The sequence below is a fragment of the Rhinoraja longicauda genome, chromosome 17 (genome assembly GCF_053455715.1).
Source record: "Rhinoraja longicauda isolate Sanriku21f chromosome 17, sRhiLon1.1, whole genome shotgun sequence".
Classification (NCBI taxonomy): domain Eukaryota; kingdom Metazoa; phylum Chordata; class Chondrichthyes; order Rajiformes; family Arhynchobatidae; genus Rhinoraja; species Rhinoraja longicauda.
The window spans coordinates 29,492,728-29,517,507 of record NC_135969.1 but is presented as its reverse complement, the minus strand read 5'-3'; the positions used below and the strand labels follow the sequence as shown (position 1 = coordinate 29,517,507).

The 24,780-nt window shown below is 41.7% G+C and overlaps 1 protein-coding gene across 1 annotated transcript in view; it reads left to right on the top strand.

The window, feature by feature from the left end:
• Positions 1–24,780, top strand: part of LOC144601645 (acylamino-acid-releasing enzyme-like) — a 53,740-nt gene that overhangs the window by 27,367 nt on the left and 1,593 nt on the right. The window contains exons 15-22 of the mRNA XM_078413875.1: positions 7,864–8,002; positions 8,246–8,269; positions 9,112–9,192; positions 10,893–10,973; positions 13,066–13,154; positions 16,766–16,956; positions 20,498–20,600; positions 21,985–22,091. Coding sequence (XP_078270001.1) covers positions 7,864–8,002; positions 8,246–8,269; positions 9,112–9,192; positions 10,893–10,973; positions 13,066–13,154; positions 16,766–16,956; positions 20,498–20,600; positions 21,985–22,091 — 815 coding nt within the window. The remainder of the gene's footprint in view (positions 1–7,863; positions 8,003–8,245; positions 8,270–9,111; positions 9,193–10,892; positions 10,974–13,065; positions 13,155–16,765; positions 16,957–20,497; positions 20,601–21,984; positions 22,092–24,780) is intronic.

The following is a 24,780-nucleotide window of genomic DNA, read 5'->3' as shown; positions in this document are numbered from 1 at the left end:
CCCTCATGGTGCTGGTATCTTTACGGTGTTCTGAATTGTGAAGGAAATAGTAGTTTGTGGACTTCAAAATGATACAACGCATAAATCTGACTCTGTTTAATATCCTTGTGGCCATGTACAGCTGAGTAACATACGTTATGCACCATTATTTGCAATTGTTTGATGATCAGATTTATTTCCTACTGAAGGTTGAAGGCTCAATTCCTTGACAGTCCTTGTAAATGAACCTTTTTGGATTTAGTTGCATTTCCTGAAGGTAAAGATGACTGTCTTGAGGAATGAGATGCTGAGTCAGTGGATGGCGAGTGACTGTGATAGTCATGATCATTTGAGGCAGATAGTGAGATGGGGGCAGAAAAAGCAGGCGTGAGTGGCAGACCTCCCAACCCTTCCGAATTTGGCGGAAAGTTTCCGCTTTCTTATTTCATTTCCGCCATTCCGATTTCGCCTCACATTTTTCCGCAAAACACATGCCTCGCCGATCGCCCCGCCCCGCCGCTGTACTCGCCTCACCGCTGTACTCGCCTTGCCTCGCCGCTGATCTCTCCTCGCCGCTGATCTCTCCTCGCCGCTGATCTCTCCTCGCCGCTGGCCCGGCCTCGCCTCACCGCTGATCTCTCCTCGCCGCTGATCTCGCCTCGCCTCGCCTCGCCGCTGGTCTTGCCTCGCCGCTGTACTCTCCCGGCCTCGCCTTGTTGCTGGCCCGGCCTCGCCTCTCGCCACTGGCCCGGCCTCGCCGCTAGCCTCGCCTCGCCTCACCTCGCCTTTCGCCTCGCCTCGTGGCGGAGCATGCGGCCCGTTGATGTTGAGAGGGGATGGGGAGGGGGTTAGGGTGCGGGGGAGTGGGGCAGTGGAGTGGGAGGAGGGAGTGGCGGTCGGGGGGGTGGAGGAAGGGAGGGGGTGGGGGAGTGGATTTGGGGGGAAAGGGAGGGGAGGAGGGGTGGGGGGGAGTAGGGGGGAGGGGTGGGTAGAGGGGGGGAAAAGGGTTGGGGGGGACATGGACCATTGTGATTTGCTGTTGAAGACCACTGGAGCAAGTATGTCTTCAATTAAATTAGGTATGTGCAGTTTTTTGGCTTGCATACTTTTTGTTTGCTGAAAAGTTGCATTACGTGCCATATTATGAATTTTGATGTAAAATTCTGAATTTTGGACATCAAAATTCTGAATTTGTAAAATCAAATGTTGGGAGGTCTGGTGAGTGGGTATCCAATTTTCTGTCCAAAACACTGGCAAACACACTTTGAAAACCCCACGATGCAGAATTTGTCATCAGCTTTGATTTAGAAAATGAATACATTTAAATTATGCGGAGTCCCCAACTACATGAAGCTCTTCCACTGATTAATCTCCTTCATCCATGAAAAACTGACAACACTTTGGCCGTAAGAGCAAGCCACATCCTATGTCTTGCTTGAAGGCAAAGCTGTTCGGCAAGAAATTCATTCAATCTGAGGGGGAAAATTACACTGTGCTGATGTAAATGTATGTTTCCTAACAGAGGGTAAAACTATGTGAAGTAGAACTGTAAATGTATTTCTAAGCATATTCACGTGTGCTAGTAACAGCATTTCCTCATTTTCCTGGTTGGTGAGATATTCATGCACACCAGAAATTTATTTTGCCCAAATGATATCACAACTAGGACAGCGCTTAAAATTTGCCTTTTTTGTAGGTTTTCAGCCATGTTATCACTTGGTGTTCACTCATAGAATAACCAACTTTTACTGATGCTGATTGCTTGGAAACAATGTTACTAAAGGGAAATCATACTCACAGCTGCTGGAGAGATCTTGACATTATAAGAAGACAGATCCATCAGTTGCCAGACTGCTAGCTGGCGGTCATAGTACAGTGCAGACAGTGAGCTTCTGGACTGGCTGATGGCATTAACTGCAATTTCAAAGAACTCTTTTATAGAACTGCTGCAGGCACAGTTGGCTGTTATTTGAATTACCAGTTTTGTAGTGGCCTCCCTCTCAGAGTTTACTCTTATATGAGACGGTCACCTGTACAGTTACTTGATTACAGTTACTGTACAGTTACTCCACTAAAGCTGACACTGCACCAAACAGTGATTTTTTAAGATAATAATGAAATGTATCCAGCTTTCTTATTGAGAATAGGAAAGGTTTTCCCTCTGAGAATAAAGTAAAAACAGCCAGCCTTTTGAAAAGAACTATTAACCTGTGTTTATTTTTTGCTTCGCCAGTGGAATTGGCTTTATAATTTAACTGGAACAGGGTGGACCCGTTGGGCCCAAAGCTCTCCTGCATTGGTGTAGCACCCTCCTTTACTTCCCCACTCCCTCCCCCCCCCCTCACCTACTCCTTCCCCCCCTCAACTCCCCTTATCCCCCCCTCCTCCCTAAACCACCCCCCTCCACTTTTCGGGGCTCTCTGGCACTCCCCCCATCCCACTCACCCACTCCATCCTCCCTCAACACCCCTTTCCCCCCCCCTCCTCCCCTTCCCCCCCCCTCACCCACTCACGCACTCCCCCACTCCATCCCCCCTCAACCCGGGCACCCAGGATCTTGGAGATCCTCGAGACAGTCCCCTCATTCAGCAGCTCGACAGCTCAGCAGCAGCGACAGCTCGACGGCTCAGCAACAACGGCAGCTCAATGGCGACGGCCATTGCTTTGAGCGGGACGATGGGCACCCCCCCCCCCATTGGCCGCCAATCCCGTCACTCGGGCGGGTCACATTGTGACGTCGAATGTGGCTGATGGCCAGGGCAAGTGGAGAAATGATTTTTTTAACTTTAAAAATACAACACCAATTTGAATGAAACTTGCTATTTGCATACCCCAGGACAATGGTGAGTAAGGTGGGCCTAAAATTGTTGCGCTATCGTGTACCGGTAGTTTTGGCTGTATTTCGGGAACAACAGACAAATATATATACAAACCTGCAAGATGTGAGTTTTAGTAATATAATATAATATAATATATAGATAGTCAGATTTGAGGAATGAGCAATTGTCAGATTATGCTGTTTTTCTTCCCTCTTTCATTTATTTCAAGTCATTTTCATCCATTATCAACAGTTGTTGGGAACAGTTTGTCCCTTTGAGCAAGTGCTGCCGCTTGATCTTCTATTGTGTAGTAGCTTAGTTTAGTTTAGTTTTTTGTTTAGTTTATTGTCACATGTACTAAGGTACAGTGAAAAGCTTTTGTTGCGTGCTATCCAGTCAGCAGAAAGATAATACATGATTTCAATCGACCCATTTACAGTGTAAAGATACATGGTAAGGGTCTGTGGTCTTCTTTATTAGAAGCCACTTCCACCACTCCGGAAAATTTTGATGTGGACCCCTGGGCATTTTTTTGAGCCAGAATGGACAGTTTCAAGCATTTGAGAGTATCTAGCAATGAACCTTCTCATAAAGATTTCCGTTTCATGGGACTCACTTAATTCCTTCAATTCAGTACTACTGACCAAGCAACATCTCATGGAGTTGAGGCAATTACTTTCCTTTCCCCTGTCGTCTGATTGCAGTCCACCAGTGCCAGGGTTTACCCTCATAAAACTATTTCTCTAATCCTCATGGAATACTGAATTGTGAAGGAAATACTGGTTTGTGGACTTCAAAGTGCTGCAATGCATAAATCTTTAATTCTGTTTATTATTCTTGTTGCCAAGTGTATGGTTGCCAATTGCTGAGTAACGTGTTATGGGCCATTATTTGCAACTGTTTGATGATTAGATTTATTTTCTACCGATGCCTGAAGGCTCAATTCTTTGAAGTGCTTGTAACTGAACTCTTGTGGGTTTAGGTACATTTCCTGCAGGTGAAGATGACTGTGCTGAGGAATGAGGATGCTAAGTCAGTGGGTGGTGAATGGATAAGTTCAGTGAAAGTCATGGTCTTTTGAGGAAGAGAGTGAGATGGGGGCAGAAGCAACCTGTGTGAGTAGATGGGTAGGTGGGGGACTTGTTGAGAGTTTGAAGTGAAATAGCTTTACAGTGAGAAAGGAAGAGAGACACACTCAGAGCAGAAAAGAGGGAGAGAGGCATAGAGAACAGCAGGGTCAGGGAGTGAGAAAGTGGCAGAAGCAGTGAGCGAGACAGAATATGATAAAAGGAATGTTATGAGCAGAATACAAATGGAAGGTATCACAAAATGCTGGAGTAACTCAGCAGGTCAGGCAGCATCTAGGAGAGAGAGGGAATGGGTGACGTTTCGGATCGAGACTGAAGAAGGGTCTCGACCCGAAACGTCACTCATTCTCTCTCTCCTGGATGCTGCCAGACCTGCTGAGTTACTCCAGCATTTTGTGATACCTTCGATTTGTACCAGCATCTGCAGTTATTTTCCTAGAATACAAATGGGAGGTGAAGACATCTTAAATTCAGAACACTTATCTTGGCAAATCTTATGAATCATGATGCTTTGTCTCGTAACTGGACTGCAACGCGGAATGTTGCTCCAAAAAAGTCCTCGCTAGCAAACTCTTGCTTGTATCCCCTGCATGACTACCTTGCACATGATCCCAGCCTACTGCGATTATTATTGTCCACCAGCTTCTCTAGGTCCTGCTCACTATATATCAGAATGCCTTGCTGTCAGAAGGAATTGGTTAAGCCATCTCTAAGTAATAGTAGTTGGTTGAGTAGTCAGGTGTAAGTTTCTTTGTCTTTAACTTCAATGGTTAACTGATGAGCCTTCAGCCCAGTGGGTAAATGCATGCACCCATGGAAAAATTATGTAGAGCTTTTGAGAAAAACCTCCTGAAATTGAAAAAAAAGTTAAATGAAGAGGACTATCACTACATCTCCAGTCCTTGCCTTCACCTTGACACATCACCTAGCCAGGACGACCCCTGCAATTCCAACCCAATGCTGCGGCCAAGGCAGTGGTCAATTATGGCCAAGTTAAGCCTCTAACATTTTGTAGCCTTGAAGGATATAAGATGGTGCATGAAATCTGGGACTCTCGTGGACAGACTCAGTGAAGTCCACTGTCTTACACCATTATACTTGGTATGATTGTATAGTAGGATTGTCACTGAACTGTGGGCAAAAAAATACTTTTACTTTACTCGGGTACATGTGGCAATAAGTGTTTTTGAACTATATTTTTAAAACTGTGCAGTGGAATATGTACCCTTTGGAATGTTTTGAAACGGTGTTGGGGATATACACCGATCAGCCAAAACATTATGACCTGATGAGCCAAAACATTATGACCACCTGCCTAATATGCTGTTGGTCCTCCGTGTGCAGCCCCATACGCAGCAGGGTGCGATGCACTTTGTGTTGTGACACATTCCTCCCGTGCCCACCATTAAAATTTTCTGTGACTTGTGCCACAGTAGACCTTCTGTCGGTTCGGACCAGATGGGATAGCCTTCGTTGCCCTCGTGCATCGATGAGCCTTGGGCGCCCATCACCCTGTCGCCGGTTTGTGGTTTGTCCCTCCTTGGACCACTGTCGGTAGGTACCACTGCTGACTGGGAGCACCCCATGAGCCTTGCCGTTTCAGAGATGCTCTGACCCAATCGTCTGGCCATAACAATTTACACCTTGTCAAAGTCGCTCAGGTCTTTACTCCTGCCCATTTCTCCTGCATCCAACACATCAACTTCAAGAACTAACTGTTCACATGCTGCCTAATATATCCCACCCCTTGACAGGTGCCATTGTAACAAGATAATCAATGTTATTCACTTCGCTTGTCAGTGATCATAATGTTTTGGCTGATCGGTGTATGCACTACTGTTTTAACAACAAAAAACAGTGAATGGAATTTCTAGCCCTAATTGCATCTCTCATTCAGTAACATTTGATCAATATTCCCGGGCTATTCAAAGTTATTTAACATTTAAATAGTTAAAATATTAAACGATTAGTTAAAAATACATTAGCTCTTAAAATTTAAAAAACACAATTTAAATAGTTACTAATGCAAAAAATAATAGAATTTCTCACACTTTTTCTCTCCATTGAAATCGATAGTAATGAAGTTGCACTGCACTGATCCAAGCATGTGTGTTATTCCCAAACTTGATATCACTTGCGAAAGGAAATTATATTAGAAAAAAACAGTGGGTCCACACACGAAAGATGCATCGTTTCAGACTTTGTGGTTGTGATGATGGTGAAATTATCAATGTTCTATATCATTACTCCATAAAACATGACCGCAACTTTGAGATTTCTGTGCAGGCATAGTTTAATATGAGTATCCTGGATTTTCCATCAATGATTCAAAACACCTCTCTGGAGTTGTTTGTAGTCTTCTCTTAATTGAATTAAGAAAAATCACTGGAACAGACCGCCTGTAAATCTTTCTGAACCAGTTCTGTATTAGTTTAGATTAGTTTAGTTATGAGATAAAGAATGGAAACAGGCCCTTCAGCCCACCAAGTCCACGCCGACCATTGATCATCCATTCACACTAGTTCTATGTTATCCCACTTTCTCATCCACTCCTTACAAACTAGAGGAGAATTTACAGAAGCCAATTAATCTGCAAACCTGCACATCTTTGGGATGTGGATGGAAATCGGAACACACGGAGGAAACCCACATGGTCACAGGGCGAACTTGCAAACACCAGAGACAGCAACCGTCAAGACAATCACGGTTGAACCCAGTTCTCTGGCGCTTTGAGACAGCAGCTCGGCCACTGTCCCCTCCTATTACATACAGACGTTTTGGGGCTTTGTTCCATGAGGACCAGTCATCATTGTAGCTGAGCAAACTATCAGGTTAAAAAAATGATTTTTTTGTGTGCTATCAAATTAACTCTAGGAATATTTCAAAATTGTAAATTTTGTTTTTATTTTGCAATTTATTTTAGCTTCTATGTTTGTGTATGTTCCTATGTTGATACAAGATTCTGCATAATGCTTAAAAAGCTCACTGGCGACCGGCTTTTGGGAGCTCCAGCCGTAGCAGCTTCGACCGCCCCGAAGCACGAGGCACGATCAACCCGCCCGCAGGCCCTTCATCACCCTGCGTGGCTCGGCCGCGGCACTTTACATCGCCCGGTGGGGGCTCAGGACTTTCATCGGCCTGCTCGGCTCGGCCCTGGGACTTTCCATCGCCCGGTGGGGGCTTCAAGGGGTTGGGAGCCTCGATCGCCTCGTGGCGCCACGGGAGAAGAACGAGGAGGAGATAAGACTTTGCCTTCCATCACAGTGAGGGTGTGCCTAGAGCAATCACTGTGATGGCTGTTTTGTGTAAAAAATTGTATCTGTGTGTCTTGTGTTCTTTAATGTCTACTGCCGGACCCTGACGTGAGAGGACGCTGGCGTTGATTATTCGCCGCTTTTCCGTCAGGATAGTTTGTCTGTTTGTTTCTATGTTAATTGTATTTGTAAAGCGCTTTGTGCATGTGTTAAGGCGCTATATAAAATAAATATATTATTATTATTATTATTATTGAAATTGTTCTTTGAGATTAACCATATGCTGTCTAAAAGGAGAACTATTTAAAATTATTAGGTGCACAGCCAGCTGAATAGAATTACAGCTGCAAGTTTTCAGATAACATTTCAAATGTGGGAAGGGGTTAACTAACCACCACAAAAATTGCTAAATCTTTAAGGGGATTATTTTTCAAGGCCAATAGAAAGTGTTATCTTGCCACAGACTATTATTTTTGCTGCAATGGTGAGAAACTCCAAGTGCCCCTATCCAGTCTACTAAATCAGAACTTCTGTCTTTGCATTTTCATTTCCTCCTTACTCATTTATGAAGTAAGTCTGAAAACTTTCCCAGATTTACAACAATCCATGGAAAATCACATATTCTGGTATTTTTCACTGTTCATACATCAAGCTATGTTCTCTGTGTTCTTTAGATCAAAAATAATTGTTGCTGAGATATGTGAAAACTATTTCATTTTATAGAAAGTGGGTTTCCTGCCAGCTGCAGGGCATGAACAAGAAATTATCTGGATGGCTCTCGGTGAAGGTAAACCATTGCATGGCATAGAGTGGAAAGTCCTGACGTTTACACCTCATTTTGAGCATGAAAATCCCAAATTCAGTAAGTGTCTTGGTATCATTTGTATTTATCAGACATTGAACCTAAGAATAATTGTATATTTTAATTTAATTGCTTCATATTTGATACTGCTGAAAACTTCTTTCTGTGCTTCTTCCCATGAAGAATCTTGTGATTTTAAAATTTTATTTCAACACGCCTGTAATATTTCTGAAAGCATTTTTCTTTATGAAACTCCTCCCCTAGCATCCATATCAATTCATTTAGGATTGTTTAATGTTATAGGCCAAACATATGTGACTCTGGAAGGTAAGAAAATGGTTTAATTGTATGCTATCCTAACCTCTGTGTCGGCACATAACAATAGAAGTCAGAGGATTGGAAATAATTAATTAACTATAATCCACCTAATTTGATCAGTTTTAACTTTCTGCATTATATTAAATCATCATTAGATGCTGGTGCTTAAATATGCACCTTTAAAAATTATTTTCATAATACATGAGATACTGAAATGCTGATGAACTAAAGATGTAATTCCAGTGGGAAATTGAAGGGGAATTGTTACTGTTTTGTCACCTTTTGCCTGGATCTTGCATTATCTGATGTATGTTTAAGTTCAATTGTCAAGACTGTTAAATAGACACAAAATTCAAGCCCCAATGAATGCTCGGCCTTGCCAAAAGACCAATAGGTATTTCCCATACTGCACCGGATTAAACAGTTTGTCATGAGAGGAGGTGGGAGATGTGGGACCCCTGTTATATCATATCATCATATATATACAGCCGGAAACAGGCCTTTTCGGCCCTCCAAGTCCGTGCCGCCCAGCGATCCCCGTACATTAACACTATCCTACACCCTCTAGGGACAATTTTTACATTTATCCAGCCAATTAACCTACATACCTGTACGTCTTTGGAGTGTGGGAGGAAACCGAAGATCTCGGAGAAAACCCACGCAGGTCACGGGGAGAACGTACAAACTCCTTACAGTGCAGCACCCGTAGTCAGGATCGAACCTGAGTCTCCGGCGCTGCATTCGCTGTAAAGCAGCAACTCTACCGCTGCGCTACCGTGCCGTACCGTGTTGAGTATTATTTTCAAATGTTTGTATTATTTTGTCTGATTTTAGCGTATCTTTCCTTGCAGATGGTCTTCAATTTGAAGGTATTTTACTTTTACCTGGGCAGGAACAAAATGCCAAACCTCCACTTGTTGTAAGTCCACATGGTAAGTAGATATACATTGTTATACTTTGCACGATAATATGGTTATTTGATCTGTGCACTGTTAATATTGATTATTATTTAGCAGTTAGTGTACCACTTTGCAGATCTTTCTTCAAATCTTGGCTAGAAAGCACAAAGGAAAGATTGTACTTGGATTGGTCCTTTATTTAAACTCCCATCACTTGAATTATGAGCCTCAAGATTCAAGTTCAGAATAACTACTATAAATGTTTAAATCTTACTAGACCGAGTGGACCCGTTGGGCCCAAACCTCTCCTGCATTGGTGCAGCACCCTCTCCTCCCCCCGACCCCTACCCTTCCCTACCCCCCTTCCCCCTCCCTCCTCCCCTTCCCCCCTCCCTCCTCCCCTTCCCCCTCCCTCCTCCCCTTCCCCCTCCCTCCTCCCCTTCCCCCTCCCTCCACCCCCCTCCCCCCTTCCCCTCCCCCCTTTCCTCCCCCTTACTGCATCCCTCTCAACTCTCTTATCCTCCCCCTACCTCCCTCCCTCCCTCCCCCCTCCCTCCCTAGGAGATAGATTTAAACTTCCACATGTGAATAACAAAAAATATAACACTGATTTCAATGAAACGTCTTCCATTAGCACCAAAGGGACGGCAGTGAGTAAGGTGGGCCTAAAATTGTCGCGCTATCGTGTACCGTTTTGGCTGCAGTTCAGGAACAAACAAACAAACAAACGAGAGTTTTAGTATATAGATGATGTTCAAATGAAAGGCGAGTTAATGGATTTTCAACATTAGTTGTGAGGAACTGAAAGGGATAGCGCTAATTAGGATGTATTAAAAAATCTAGTTTTCTCCACGTATTGTTTCTTTCCCAGATTTATCAACCACTATTGTTCAACTCTATTGGAATGAACTACATAACACTTAGAACATAGATGAGTACCGTGCGGGAAAAGGCCCTTTGTCCCACAATGTCTGTATCAAGTCTTATCTGCCTGCATATAACAATATCCATTCCCCATATATCCATGTGCCTATCCAAATGTCTCTTAAATGCCACTATTGTACCTAACTCCAACACCACTCCCAGCAGTGTGTATCAGGCACTCTGCGGTAAAAAATAACTTGCCTCGCTCATCTCCTTTAACCTTTGCCCTTCTCACCGTAAAGCTATGCATTCTACTATTTGATATTTTCATCTTGGAAAAAGTTTCTGACTATCGACTCAATATGCCTCTCATAATTTTATATACTTTCAGACCTCCTCAATGATGTTGTGGTTCTTGGTTCTTGCAAAGCTATTTTGACAGATCTTAGTTAAATTCTATTTCACATTGAAGCATCTTTTTGATATTTACTATGATTTCAGGCAACTTTATACTTTTCTAATCTATTTTTACAAGGTGTGCAGCTGAATAATGTTTATTAATTTAGCTTTTGATCATCCATCTATTTTCTCTCAGAAACGTCATTAGAAATAGGAATGTTTCACATGCATCAGGGATTCTTAATGACCACATATATAAGACTGTTAATAATCATAGACAACAAATTTAACTTTCTATTTTTGCATATATTCATGTTGAGTATTATTACATTTCTAAAAACTGTACAACAGAATAGAGGGAGGAATAGAAAGAAGGTTCAGGTACATAAATGGATTTGAATATAATGTCAGTTGGTCACATCAACGAATATCTTGATACTGTCGTCTTTACACTGTATTTTGTCCCACAGGAGGACCCAATTCTGTCTTTGTTACTTGTTGGATGTTAATGCCCGCTGTCTTTTGTAGGTTGGGATACTCAGTTTTGCTTGGTAAGTCCTAGATTTAATAATTTAATTTGTTATCAATATTCATCTCTGCTTCACTTCTGAAGTCCTGCTCTCCTTTTTGAATCTCATCCAATGTAGCCTGAAACACATTTATAGCAGTTCATCAAATAAAACACAAGAGCATGCTATCTGATTCAAAAGAACATAAGAAGTGGAAACAGAAGAAAGACATTTGATCTCTTGAGCTTGCTCAACTATTCCTTTATCCCATGTCTACAGTCCTATACCAACCTCTTACCCCTTCATTCTATTAATATCCACAAACCCAGGATTTAGTGGAATATGCTCAGTATACAATGAGCTGCAGAGGTTTTATGGTGAATTGATCCAAAGTTTTGGGAGTTAGAGAGTATAGATACAGATGAATTAAGGACTTTATATTCAGAAGGAGGATAGAGAAGGAAATATAATAGGAAATAGATATGAAAAATAGGCTTGTATTTAGTATAAAAAGAAGTGATTGGAGTTGACCTGTTACATACTTGAAAGTAGAGGGGCTGTGAATTATACTGAGGTGGTTATGAATAAGGTGGATGGTTTAGGAAAGGTAGGATCGGGGCAGAATAGTCAGAGAAAATTTGATAAATTAACCATCAATCGTGAAGAGTAACTCAGTGTTGAATCTGTGGGCAAGAATGTGAGGTAGTTAAAAATGTTCCTGCACCAAGAGATTGCACAAACCTGTATATACGTATATCTGTTTTTCAGTTATATTGGTGCAGCTGCTTGCATGACATTTCTCTCAATGACCATAAAATTGTGACATGAATTAAAATACTATAAAAATTGGAAAGCTGATATAAAGATGGAAAATGTCAGAAATAGTCGGCAGACCAGAAAAGGAACATTTCCTGCATTTTCTGGTTTCATTAGAAGTCCTTCATGTCCATGTTATTTCTGACTATTATCAGCAATTCTTACTCTGTATCAGGACTGTGAGGAATTGGCCAAATAGGATGTTGATGAATTGGTCTGACCTTGTGGCATGCCTAAACTTAAGTTATAGACCTAATCTTATTTTGAATTACACCCACAAAGCTTGACCAGTCAGCTGGAAAATTGTGCAGAATGGTGGCTGGTGGAATTTTATCGACAAATGTGAGATAATGCCCTTTGGAAATTCAGATTCTGGTAGAGAAATAAAGAATAAATGACGGGGATCTTAGGACCGTAGATGTATTGAGAACCTCTGGGTGTAAGTTCATTACTCTGGAGTGATGATGCAGATGGATAGGATAGTGAAAAAGGCATTGATATGCTTGTGTTCATAGGCAGTAGCATTGAATATGAGTTGGAACATCATGTTACTACAGGAAGGATGTGGTAGTAATAGAGAGTGCCTAAAAGATTCACCAGTGCTGCCTGGAATAAGGAGAGATTGAATAGGCAGGGTTCATTTCTACTGGAATGCAGGAAGCTGAGGAATGACCTTATTGAGGTTTATAAAAGTGGACTTTCGAACTAGAAGACACAGGTTAAGTGGAGAGGTAAAAAATGTAAAGGCAATCTGAAGGGTAAAATTTTCAGAGTTTAGTTTAGAGATACAGTGCGGAAACAGGCCCATCAGTTCACCAGGTCTGTGCCAACTAGCAATCCATACACACATGCACAACACTAGGGACGATTTACAACTTTTATTTAAGCCAAATAACCCACATACCTGTACATCTTTGGAATGTGGGAGGAAAACTGGGCATCTGGGGAAAACCCACGTGGTCACGAGGAGAACGTACAAACTCTGCAGATAGCACCCATGGTCAGGATCGAACCTGGGTCCATGGTGTAAGGCAGAAACTCCACTGCTGTGCCACCTAAGGGTCACAGGGGGTGGGAATATTTGGATTGTGCTGTCAGAGGAGGTCATCGAGGAAGATACAATTACAAAGTTTAAAAGACATTTGGTCAAGTATTTGAATAGGAAAGATATAGAGGGATACGGGACTTGTGGGCAAATGGGATTAGCATGGTTGGGCATCACAGGTGGCAAGGACAAGGTGGGACTAAAGGGCCTGTTTCTGTGTTGTACAATTCTATGATCCTAAAGTCATTTAGGGTTATTTTGTGCATGTTTCAGTGAATTACAGAGGATCCTGCGGCTTTGGACAAGACAGTATTCGCTCACTTCTGGGTAACATAGGAAGCCAAGATGTGAAAGATGTGCAGGTAATGAGTTATTCAAAAAACTTGTGCATACGTAGTAGATACGTTGATCAGAATAATTTCAGCTGCACCCAGTAGCCAGAATTACTATAGGTGAGTCTCGAGTACTGCAGAATGTTCCCTGGAATTAACATTTGTATCACATCCTGGATGATATACAGATGTTGCAGAAAATGAGTTTGGCCCTGAATTACAGGATCCAGAGACAATATTGGGGGAAATGAAAATCAATATATGCAACATACCACTGGGATTGGTTTATAAGACGAGACTATTTCATTTTATAGTAACATTAAATTTATAATGAAGCATCGGAGGTGGGAACATTGTGGCATACTGCTCATGTGAGGATTGGAGATGTGTCATTACTTAAAAAGGATGAATAGAGTAATTACAATTTTGTAAGACTGACATTAGTGTTTGGAAAATTATGCCAAAAGACAGTTCAGGTTAATCAAGGAGCATGGGGATGGATTTGTTAAGATGTGTGACAAGTCAATCATAGAGATATAGAAGAGAAGTAATAGCTCATGGGATCCAATGGAAAGTGACATTGCTCCAGAATTGGCTCAGCGGCAGTGAGGAAATGGTGGACAGTAGTTTTAATGATTGTTATGTTAAATGCATTGGGACTCTACTGGGAACCCTTATTTGTTCACAAAATGCTGGAGTAACTCAGCAGGTCAGATGTACCAGCATCTGCAGTTATTTTCTTACACTACTGGGCACCCTGCTTTTCAGGATTACATTAATTTATGAAACCAATGATGAATTGAGCAGTTATCAGCTGATGCCAAAAAAATGGCATTTTGGTTCATAATGAGGAATAAGGCTGCATGAAGATATCAATAAACTGGTCAGGTGGGAAGAATACTGCAATTACAATTCACATAGGGATGGAAAACAAGGGTATAAATTGTCATATTCTGAGATGTGCTGAGGAAGTGAGAGATATCCCATTGAACGGAGTACATGTTTTTATGTGCCCTTCTCACCATCCAGGGCCTATACTGTTGTTCCAGTTGAAGAAGCAATCCACCTGTCCACTTCCGATCTGGTGCTCTGTATTCACAATGTGGTCTCCAATATATTGGACAGATCAAATGAAAATGGGGTGACTTTGCAGAGTACTTGCACTCGGTCAGCAGGAGCGACTCTGAGCTTTGTATTTTAATTCTCTATCCTACTCCTGCCACTTGAATTCTCTATCCTATTCCTCCTCTGACCTATCATTTTATGGCCTGCACTATTTCAAGGAGGCCCAACGTAAGCTTGAGGATCTGCACCTCATCTTTGTGCCTGGGCACAGTGCAGCCTTCTAGATTCAATATTGAAATCTGCAACCTCGGGTAACTTGATTACTCTGTCTCTGCCAGTTGTGCAGCTGTGATATTCACTCGGCTAGTTTATTTATTGTTCCTTTCTCCTTCCTCAATGAATGAAGGATATGCCCACAAGCCTGCCAGGCATGTCGCCCTGCTATGCATTCTTTTGGGTAGGTTCCTTTGCCAATTTTCTCACTCTCTAACTGTTCCCATTTGCTTATTGACCAGATGACTTTGTTTCTAGCTTATATCCATGGGCATTCCAGTTTTAGCCTATCAGAGACATTACCCCTCCCCTTCTTGAAACAAGCTGCTTTTGTTTCATTCCCAGCTCGGACAAAGGATCTTTGACATGAAATGTTGACTCTGTTTCTCTTCCCACAGATGCTGCCTGGCCTGCTGAGTATGTCAAGTGTTTTCTGGTTTAGATTTACAGTAACTGCAGTTTTGTTTTGATGTTTTCACATGTTTTTAAGTCCTAGAAGTAGTAGAACAGGTAGACAGCATTCTGAATGCTTGCCTATCTGGAATGGAAGAGCAGAAAGGTTAGGTTAAAACTGTATAAAACTCTAATATTAGCACTGCTGGAGCTTTATGTACAGAAATGACATGCGCTGAATAGGAGACAGAGGGATTCACCATTATGCTTCCAGGGCAGAATTATAGTCTTTCTAGGATGGAATTGTTTTCTTTCGAATGAAGGAGATTAAATGGAGATTTAATCACATTGTATAAAATTTTAAGAGGTCTCATAGGATGAACAGGGAGGATTTTTATTTCAAGCAGAGACATTAATTGCCGGACGACATTGATTCAAGGCTAAGGTTGAAGATTTAGAAGTCAGAAGCTTTGTAATTCACTGCAAGTAAAGAGTGGTGAGGCATCTGAACTTGCAAGGCTACATACAATCAGGAAGAGCGATTTACCTATGTAGTCTTTTATGGATTGTGCAGAAACAATCAGTTGACTGGCTATAAATTCCTTTGAACCGATGAAAACTTGTCAACACGTAAAGAAGTCGAGGATATAGGGAGGGCCTAGAAATTCTGTTGTAAAACACACACTGTTATCGCATGCGCTGATAGAATTATATTGGCAAATCCATTGTGTTCTTTTAGTATCTCTAGCAAATATTACTTTCAGGCCCCCTGTACATGGAATATGCTCCCGCGCAGTGCTGCCCAGCAATAAATGTTGATGCCAATTTTGAAGCTTATAGATCTTCATGACTAATAGTTAAGGCGATGGACTAGATAGCCATTGGGGTTTCAGCTTGCAGGCTCGGATATAACTACGGAAGCAGCAGGCCTGCCCAGAGTAAGAGAGATGTGTGTAAATTTCTTTTTGGGCGTCACAGTGATGCAGCTGGTAGAGCTCACAGTGTCAGATACCCGGATACGTTCCTAACCTCTGGTGCTGCCTGTGTGGAGTTTGTACGTTCTCCCTGTGACCTCATGTGTTTCTGGGTGCTCCGCTTTCTTCCCACATCTCAAATTACGTGCGTGTTTGTTGGTTAACTGTCCTCTGTGAATTGCCCCTTGTGTGTAGGCAGTGGATGTGAAACATAGCGAGTGCGAATGGGTGATTTATTGGTTAGCATGGATTCAATGGGCCGAAGGCCCTGTTTCCTTTCCTGCCTTTCAATCAATCAATTTAAATGTAGGTCTGCCACATCAGCACTTAAATCATAACTGTCTAAACAGATCCCAACTGCTAGTGTTGGGAATCAGCTTCTGGTAGGAGGTCCTTAAATTAAGATCTATCCTCTTCTTGTATAGACACTGACCTCTTCTTGAGGTCCAGACACACTGACCACTGTGAACTGGTATGATTGTGACTTTGAACTCGTACTCAACACAGCATCTCAATCTTGACCACTCGTTCCCTAACCCGAAGCATTGGCTTTGCTCTGTCCTGCCCCACATCCAACTGATATGCTGACTGTCCCACATCTAACCACCTTATTGTGTCTCAGAGGATTCCCTTCTCCATGTTAACAGTCTACTTGAGAGGAAGAAAGACCTTCAGGGGAATGAACCTATTCTTTTGCACATGATGCACTGGACCTCATGCACAAAGGAATTTTGCAGTCATGCCCTCCTATAAAATACATTGACCAGTCATGCATCAATTCTTTAATGTGGTCCTCCTAATGCTGAAGAACTTCAAGGCAGTGGAGTGCAGTGACCAAGTGTTATAACAAATGTCCTGATTTGTTTATGAAATTAATGATTCTTCAATGGCAATTTATTTTTGAATGTTGATCCAGAGGTCTCTGTTTTGTTTCAGTTTGCTGTCGAATGTGTGTTGAAGGAAGGAGTTATCGATTCTGAGAAGGTTTTGCTAATCGGTGGCTCACATGGAGGCTTTATTGGTTGTCATCTAATTGGCCAGTACCCTGGTTTCTACAAAGCTTTTGCCACAAGGAATCCTGTCATTAACCTGGCTTCTAAACTGGGTACAACGGATATTCCTGATCAGTGAGTTTGGAAATTTATCATATTTCTCAGTATATATGAACGAATAAATTGTGATTATTAAATTTCGGTTCCGGTGACAAGTTCAGTTTACGTGCCTCAATGCATTTCTATGCCTTTAATTTTTGAGAGCTGTATTGTATTCCATTCAATATTGTATGATAAAGATCTCCCTTGTTTATCAAAGCTCTTTCCTGAAATTAGTTTATGTCGGTAGGAACACAGTTTGAATAACCATATCGCATAGCACAGAATTGCACTAATCTTGAACTAAATTGGCAGTCTGGCTCGGAGACTCGAGAAGTGAATTGTACAGGGAACTGGTGATGTCATGATGTTGCAAGCAAAAATGCACCATTCATTTTCAAGCTAAACCACATAGTCAGTGCATTGCATAAGGAACTGCAGATGCTAGTTTATACAAAATAAAGACACAAAATGCTGGAGTAACTCAGTGAGTCATGCAGCATCTTGGAAGGGTCACGACCCAAAACATCACCAATCCATGTCCTCCAGAGATGCTGCCTAACCCACTGAGTAACTCCAGTACTTTGTGTCTTTCATTGCAGAAGGGAGCTTCATTGTACCTGGAACGCCTTAATTGTAAACATTTCAGCCAAGCCAGTCCACGTTGGCTTGTAAGCTTCATTCATATTGCACCTAATCTTTCCACATTTGGTTACTTTCAGCATAATTCTCCATTCCCTTCTCCCATATGCTTTTCTGCTCGAACATCCTCGCTTCCCTCATGAATTCCTTATTTAATTTCTCGATGAGTTTAAGTATTGATTACCATTACATTTGCACCACCCAAGGCCTACTATGTTGAGCCTAATAAAATATTCCATCATTTTATAATAGCCACAACTACATCACAGTTATTGCTAAAAATGTAAGCTACAATATTTAGTTTAATTTAGTTTAGTTTAGATACAGTGCGGAAACCGGCCCTTCGGCCCACCGAGTCTGCACCGACCAGTGATCCCCGCACATTAACACTATCCTACACACGCTAGGGACAATTTACACATACATCAAGCCAATTAACCTACATACCTGTATGTCTTTGGAGTGTGGGAGGAAACCGAAGATCTCGGCGAAAACCCACGTGGTCACGGGGAGAACGTACAAATTCCGTACAGACAGCACCTGTAGTCGGAATTGAACCTGGGTCTCCGGCACTGCAAGCGCTGTAAGGCAGTAACTCTACTGCTGCACCACAGTGTATATTGTCTAAAGTATTTTGAGAAAAAATTGTAGTATTTGAAATTATGATGCCCCTGCTTTATAACTGCAAGATTTATCTTTGTAAATCTTTATATTGCTGTACTTTGGAGGGGTTTGATTAAAAGTTCAAAACCATTTCCCCCACAGATGCTGGCTGGCTTGCTGAGAACTAAATGCATTTTCTGTTATTTTATTATGTTGATCATTTGAACTCATTGAAGCCCAGTCATTTATTTAGGCTCAATTTGTTCCACTTTATTAAAATATTTTGCACATTTTCTCTTATATTGAAACTAAAAATTGCAATAGAAAACAGTGCAAGTGATAACTGGAATTCCATATGCCCCTATACAGCTTTATTTGGTTTCTGCTTTACAGCATTTGGAAAAAGGACTTCATAGAGGCAGTGTTTTTGGTAAATTGTGGGATGATCTGTAGCAGTCTATAATCACAGTCAATGCATTAAATTGGACTTTGTGAATGTTCTGGTCTGTCCCTCTTGTGAATATTGTTTATTTGTTTAAAAAGTTGGTGTTTTTTTCCCTCAAGCATTGTATTTAGCACTACAAAGCTTTTCACTGTAAGGCAATAATAAACTTAAAGCTGAATTAGCTTGGGAACTGGGGATTCTAGCTATGGCAATAGCATTGTACCATAAGCATCACAATTATTAAAACTGCTCTGAATGGGATGCAACAGTTTTAGTTTTTCAAATATCATTTTCTAATCCATGCTGGGTTATACAGGTTGTGTGCTTGGGGAAGGTTGCAGTGTCCCATTAATGAAAGCTGGAAAATTGAAAGAAGGACAGTAGAGTGGCGCAATGGTAGACTTGCTGCCTTACAGCGTCAAAGACCCGAGTTTGATCCTGACCATGGGTGCTTGTCTGTATGGAGTTTACATGTTCTCCCATTGACGTGTGTGGGTCTTCTCCGGGATCTCTGGTTTCCTCCCACATTGCTGATCCAACCTACAGATTTGTAGGTTAATTGGAGTTGGTATAATTGTAAATTGTCCTTAGTGTGGGTAGGATAGTGTTAGTGTATGGGGATCGCTGGTCGGTGCTGACTCGGTTGGCATAGGGCCTATTTCCCTGCTGTATCTCTAAACTAAGCTAAACTAATATTTGTTGGCATGGGCAAGTTGAGCCAAAGGTTTCCATGTTGCATGATTTTGTCATGTAGAGCAAAGGGAACGTTTACTTTAAGGAATGTTGGTGATTTGTGTGTTTGATCTGCACCCTGAATCTAGCTTATTTGTGGGCCGCAGTTGTCCTCTAAAATATGTTTCAGATCTGGACAGCACACAAAGAAAATCTCATCAGTTCATTCAGGCCTTGACTGTATATACTAGGAAGCACTCTTGAGAGGACACAAAGTACTTGACTCAGCACGTGCAGCATTTATGCTATTCACATTACAATGGTTACATGTGGATATCAAATTCTTGCATTCATTAATCAGTCACCCACATTTGTTTGTGATCTTTGATCCACTCTCTCTGCTGAAGGTGCCTCTATCTGACTGATAGCTGGGATTTGTCCTTCTCTTAGAAAACCTTTCTCCCATTTGCTCTGTTATTGTGTGTCATAAAGTAGGTCCACTTATTTTATGATCAATTTTATTACCTCCAACTTGGTTTACAAACATCCTGTTTATCTTTTCTCCAGCTAGCTATGTCTTGTCCCGTCTGTCTATTATCTCCACAGCCCCAGACATCCAGGATCGATCCTGAGTAGGGGTGCTATCTGTATGGAGTCTGTACATTCTCCCTGTGAGCATGTGGGTTTTCTCCGGGTGCTCCGGTTTCCTCCCACACTCCAAAGAAGTACAGGTTCGTAGGTTAATCGGCTTCGGCAAAATTTGTAAATTGTCCCTAGTCTGTAGGCTGGTGCTAGTGGACGGGGCGATCGCTAGTTGGCGCGGACTCGGTGGCCGAAGGGCTGGTTTCCGTGCTGTATCTCTCAACTCTAAAAATACTGCCTGAACTTTTAGTGTTTTACCATACAATCTAAACACTTCTCTAATTTTTTAACTGACTCTCCTTACATGACCTTTAATTTAACTTCACTATGTTGGCCTCATTTTCCATCATGTGTCTCCAGTAGGAAAGGCTTCCAGGTTAATCCATATTGCAAACTTGCCCAATTTCCTTACAATTTCCAGAAATCCCTCAACAGGTCTATGATTTCAGCAACTGCAATATGAGTTTGGGCCTACCTTGACTTGAAGTACTGCTGACCTTGATTTTTTTAAAGTGGTTCAATAAATGCAAGTTAACATCTCGTGTTTTATTTTTTGCTCTCTTTTCTCAACAGTACCATGGTGCAAGCTGGTTTTGATTATGCCCCAGACCAGTTGCCCACTCCCCCTGTGTTGGCAACATTGTTGAGCAAATCTCCTATTACCTACATTTCTCAGGTAAGAAGGGGATTGCAACACTTTATCCAAAGCTGAGAACCATGCACATCTCTCGCTTTAGCTATGACGGTGAAGTTTGTAGTGCACAACCTGACTGGCCAAGAATAGTATTTATGACTACTTGCCAAACACCACCTCTTTCAAGGTTTGACACAGCAAGGAGAGAAATAGACAGGCCATAGATGAGTCATCAACGATGATGATGAGCCTGTGAATCCTAATTCACAGCCAGAAGCTGTGAATTAGGGTTGAAAAGAATGTGTAAGAATCTGTGTCAATTTTTCACATCCTCCAGACATATGGTCTAAGCCGCATGTTGACATTGAAATAGTGCAAAATCTAGAATAGTTTATCTGAAATGGGATGTCATCTGCTGGTAAATACCTAACTGAGATGGTGTCTGTTTGTTAGATCAAAGCAGTAACTGGATTTGAAAACATGATATGTATGAATATGTATGACTGATGGAATACATCCCACATGTCAAAGCACAGAAATTAGAAACCTGCAACAGCTATTTTCCTGTCAGTCAGTCAATTGCGGTACTAATCACATACTTCATTAAATACATACATCATAAAAATATGTGTAGGAAAGAATTACAGATGCTGGTTTAAATCAAAGATAGACACAAAATGCTGGGGTAACTCAGCGGGCCAGGCAGCATCTCTGGAGAGAAGGAATGGTCGAGACCCTTCTTCAGACTGATTTCAGGGGAGTGGGCGGTACAGAGATAAAATGTAGTCGGAGACTAAGACTGGTTGGAGAACTGGGAAGGGGGAGGGGATGGAGAGAGAGGCAAACCAAGGGCTACTTGAAGTTAAAGGTCAATGTTCATACCGCTGGGGTGTAAGCTACTCAAGCAAAATATGAGGTGCTGTACCTCCAATTTGCACTGGGCCTCACTCTGACAATGGAGTAGGCCCAGGTCAGAAGGTCAGTGTGGGATTGGGGGGGGGGGTGGTGGGGAGTTAAAGTATGAAGCAACATCATTAAAGTATTGCTGGATATCTTCAACGTAGACCCCTTTTGATCTTGTATTAGGAGGCAAGGTTGGATTTTTTTTTCAGGCTATTTCTCCTGAAGCAATGTTACACATTCACTTATTGAAAAGGGAAATGAATAACATTAGAATAAAGCCAATAATACAGTACAAACTTGAATAACTGTAATTAAATCTTTTTTAATCCTTGGTCACCACAGGTTATATCTACAGTTATAGTGTTAATATTTTTTTATATACAATAGAAATGACAACAGGGTGGAGTGGGGTTGGAATTAACACATTTACAATTTGAAGTATTACAATTCTCAGAGTTGCATATCAGTAATAGTGCTATGTCTCTTTGATGCTTGTAATTATGGTATACTTTCTTTCCCTCAGGCAACAACTCCAGTTTTGATAATGTTGGGTGAAAAAGACAAACGGGTTCACCCATCGCAAGGTCTTGAACTCCATCGTGCACTGAAAGCCCGAGGGATTCCTGTACGGTAAGTTCTGTGCATGCCAAGTCAAGTCAAGTTCCAGGCACCAATCACCCCTCTATGTAAAATTAAATAAATAGAAGTTGCCCAGCATATCTCCTTTATACCTTTCTCCTCTTGCCTTGAAGCTATGCCATCTGCTATTTGCTATTTCCATCTGGAAAAAGGTTTTGCCTCTACCCTATCTATGCCTCTCATATTTAATATACTTCTACCAGGTCTCCCCTCAACCTCCGGGTATCCAGAGAACACAATCTAAGTCTGTTCAACCTCTCCTTGTAGCTAAAACCCTCTAATCCAGGTATCGTTCTGGTAAATCTCCTCTACACTCTTTCCAAAGCCTCTACATCCTTTGTGGGGTGACCAAAACTGCACACAATACTCCAAATGCAGCCTAACCAAAATCCTATAAATCTGCATCATGACTCCCTGACTTTTATAATAACTGCGTCAATCATGAAGGCAAGCATACCAAATGCCTTCTATACCACTCTATCTACATGTACTGCAACTGTCAGGAAGTTATGGACTTGGACCCCAAGATCTCCCTGGACATCAATGCTGCAATTCCTTTATGAAATTGTTGACAACTGTGACATTCTCGGGTCCACTGATGAATCCTTGAATATGGCCCGGTCAATCGATTCAAACCATTCTGTAACTGCCTCTCCTGACTAGGACTTTGTAATTCTCTTCACTGGTTCTGCACCCTTCAGATTCTTATCTGGAGGCAGGAAGAAGAAGCACAGTCAGATGTTTAGATTGTCCAAAGTGTGGGCGAGGGATGGAGCGATAGATGTTCCTGATGGTGGTTAGCAATAATCAAATGTGTTGGTTCCTCTAATGTTGATACTGACCAGCTGAATGTCTGAGGAACGTCAGAACATGTGATGCCAGCAGGAGCTTGTGCAACTGCTACAAGGATTATACTCAATTGCAGAGGATTCAGCCTTGACGTAAATCTGCAGGTTTGGACGTTTTTGTCCAGTCATTAAATTGATAGCTGTAAATGCTTTGTCCACATTTTAAGTTTGGAGTTATGACTTCTTTGTCTAGCTGTGAACTATTAGGCCCAAATACATTGAACTCGTATAAACACAAATCTGTATGTCTGTGTTCTATGGACAATAGACAATAGGTGCAGGAGGAGGCCATTCGGCCCTTCGAGCCAGCACCGCCATTCAATGTGATCATGGCTGATCATCTCAATCAGTACCCCGTTCCTGCCTTCCCCCCATACCCCCTGACTCTGCTATCCTTAAGAGCTCTATCTAGCTCTCTCTTGAATGCAAAGCACTAATGGATCAATAGACAGGAGAATATCTAGTGCTTGTGGGTCCAATAGAAGAAATGCTTAATAATAGATGATCTAGTAACAAGTGATTTGATGGTGGTTCCTACCGTTAATGTTCATTTATTTATAATGTATATTTTTATCGTATCTTTCCAAGCAGTCAATCCCCTGCAATGCTATTGCTTCCGTATCACCACCATAATCTGTGCTGTGGTCATATTCTATCTTTGGTCCTGGTTACTTATCATTTGCATTATACTCCTCATCAACATTATCCATTGTTGGATTCCACTCATCCACTAATAGTCCTATCTTGACACCAACATGATCACCTCTACTGTCTTTAAATTAGCAGATTCTTGGCTGGATGGGCAGGATTCCTCCAGTTTATAGTTTGCAATTACAAGTCATTGTTTTCATCCTTGGAGCAAAGTTCATTCCTGTGCTATCAGTTCCATTCATCTCCCAGCAGTCAACTGGAAATAAACTAGTCTGACTCCAATCATTGTGTTATGTTTCATTGTAGGATTATTTATGGATGGTCTGTTTGCACTGCCGTTATATCGCCTGATTTAGATCATCTCCTGCTGAAAATCTCATCTCCTTTACTTACCTGTTATGACACAGAGGGAGGCCATTTGGTCCATCAGGTTAATTCCAATTCCGACCAATCCCATTTCTTATTTCCCTGCAGCCCTGCAACCTATTCCTTCTCACGTGCCCATCATCTCCACTTCTTGATTCTAATGCCACTTACTTAAACCAGGAATAAATGTCTTCTAGAATCTGAAGGATCCTGACCTGAAATGATGGTCTCTTCCCCCCCCCCCCCCACACATCCTTTGTGGAGTGACCAAAACTGCACACAATACTCCAAATGCGGCCTAACCAAAATCCTATAAAACTGCATCATGACTTCCTGACTCTTATAATCAATGCATCAGGACAAAAGCAGGTCCCCAGGGCTGTAAGACCAGCACTAACCACTGTGTTGTCTCTGGCCTTCATTATTACATTGGATTCTGGGTTAGCCTTTCTCATTCTATCCTGCAGAAATTTGAAGTGATTCTAAATCCAATGCCCATTATCTGTCCTTGTATACACAGGGTGACTCAATTGTATCAGTTCTGACTTAAGCAATGCCTGAATTTCTAAATAACCTCACTGCTCTCTAATCTTGTAATCTCCTTCAGACCTTTAATTCTCTTAGATAACTGAAGGCTTTCTGGTCAGACCTGATCATCTCCAGAGTTAATTATTCCCCCATTTACGGTTGTTTTCAGCTGCTAAGGCCATAAACTCTGGAATTACCATCCACTCTTTAAAAAAAAAATATTGACACTGTCTCTTCCATCAAACACATGGCTATTTGGATTACATTTTCTTTTGTGGCACAAGGTT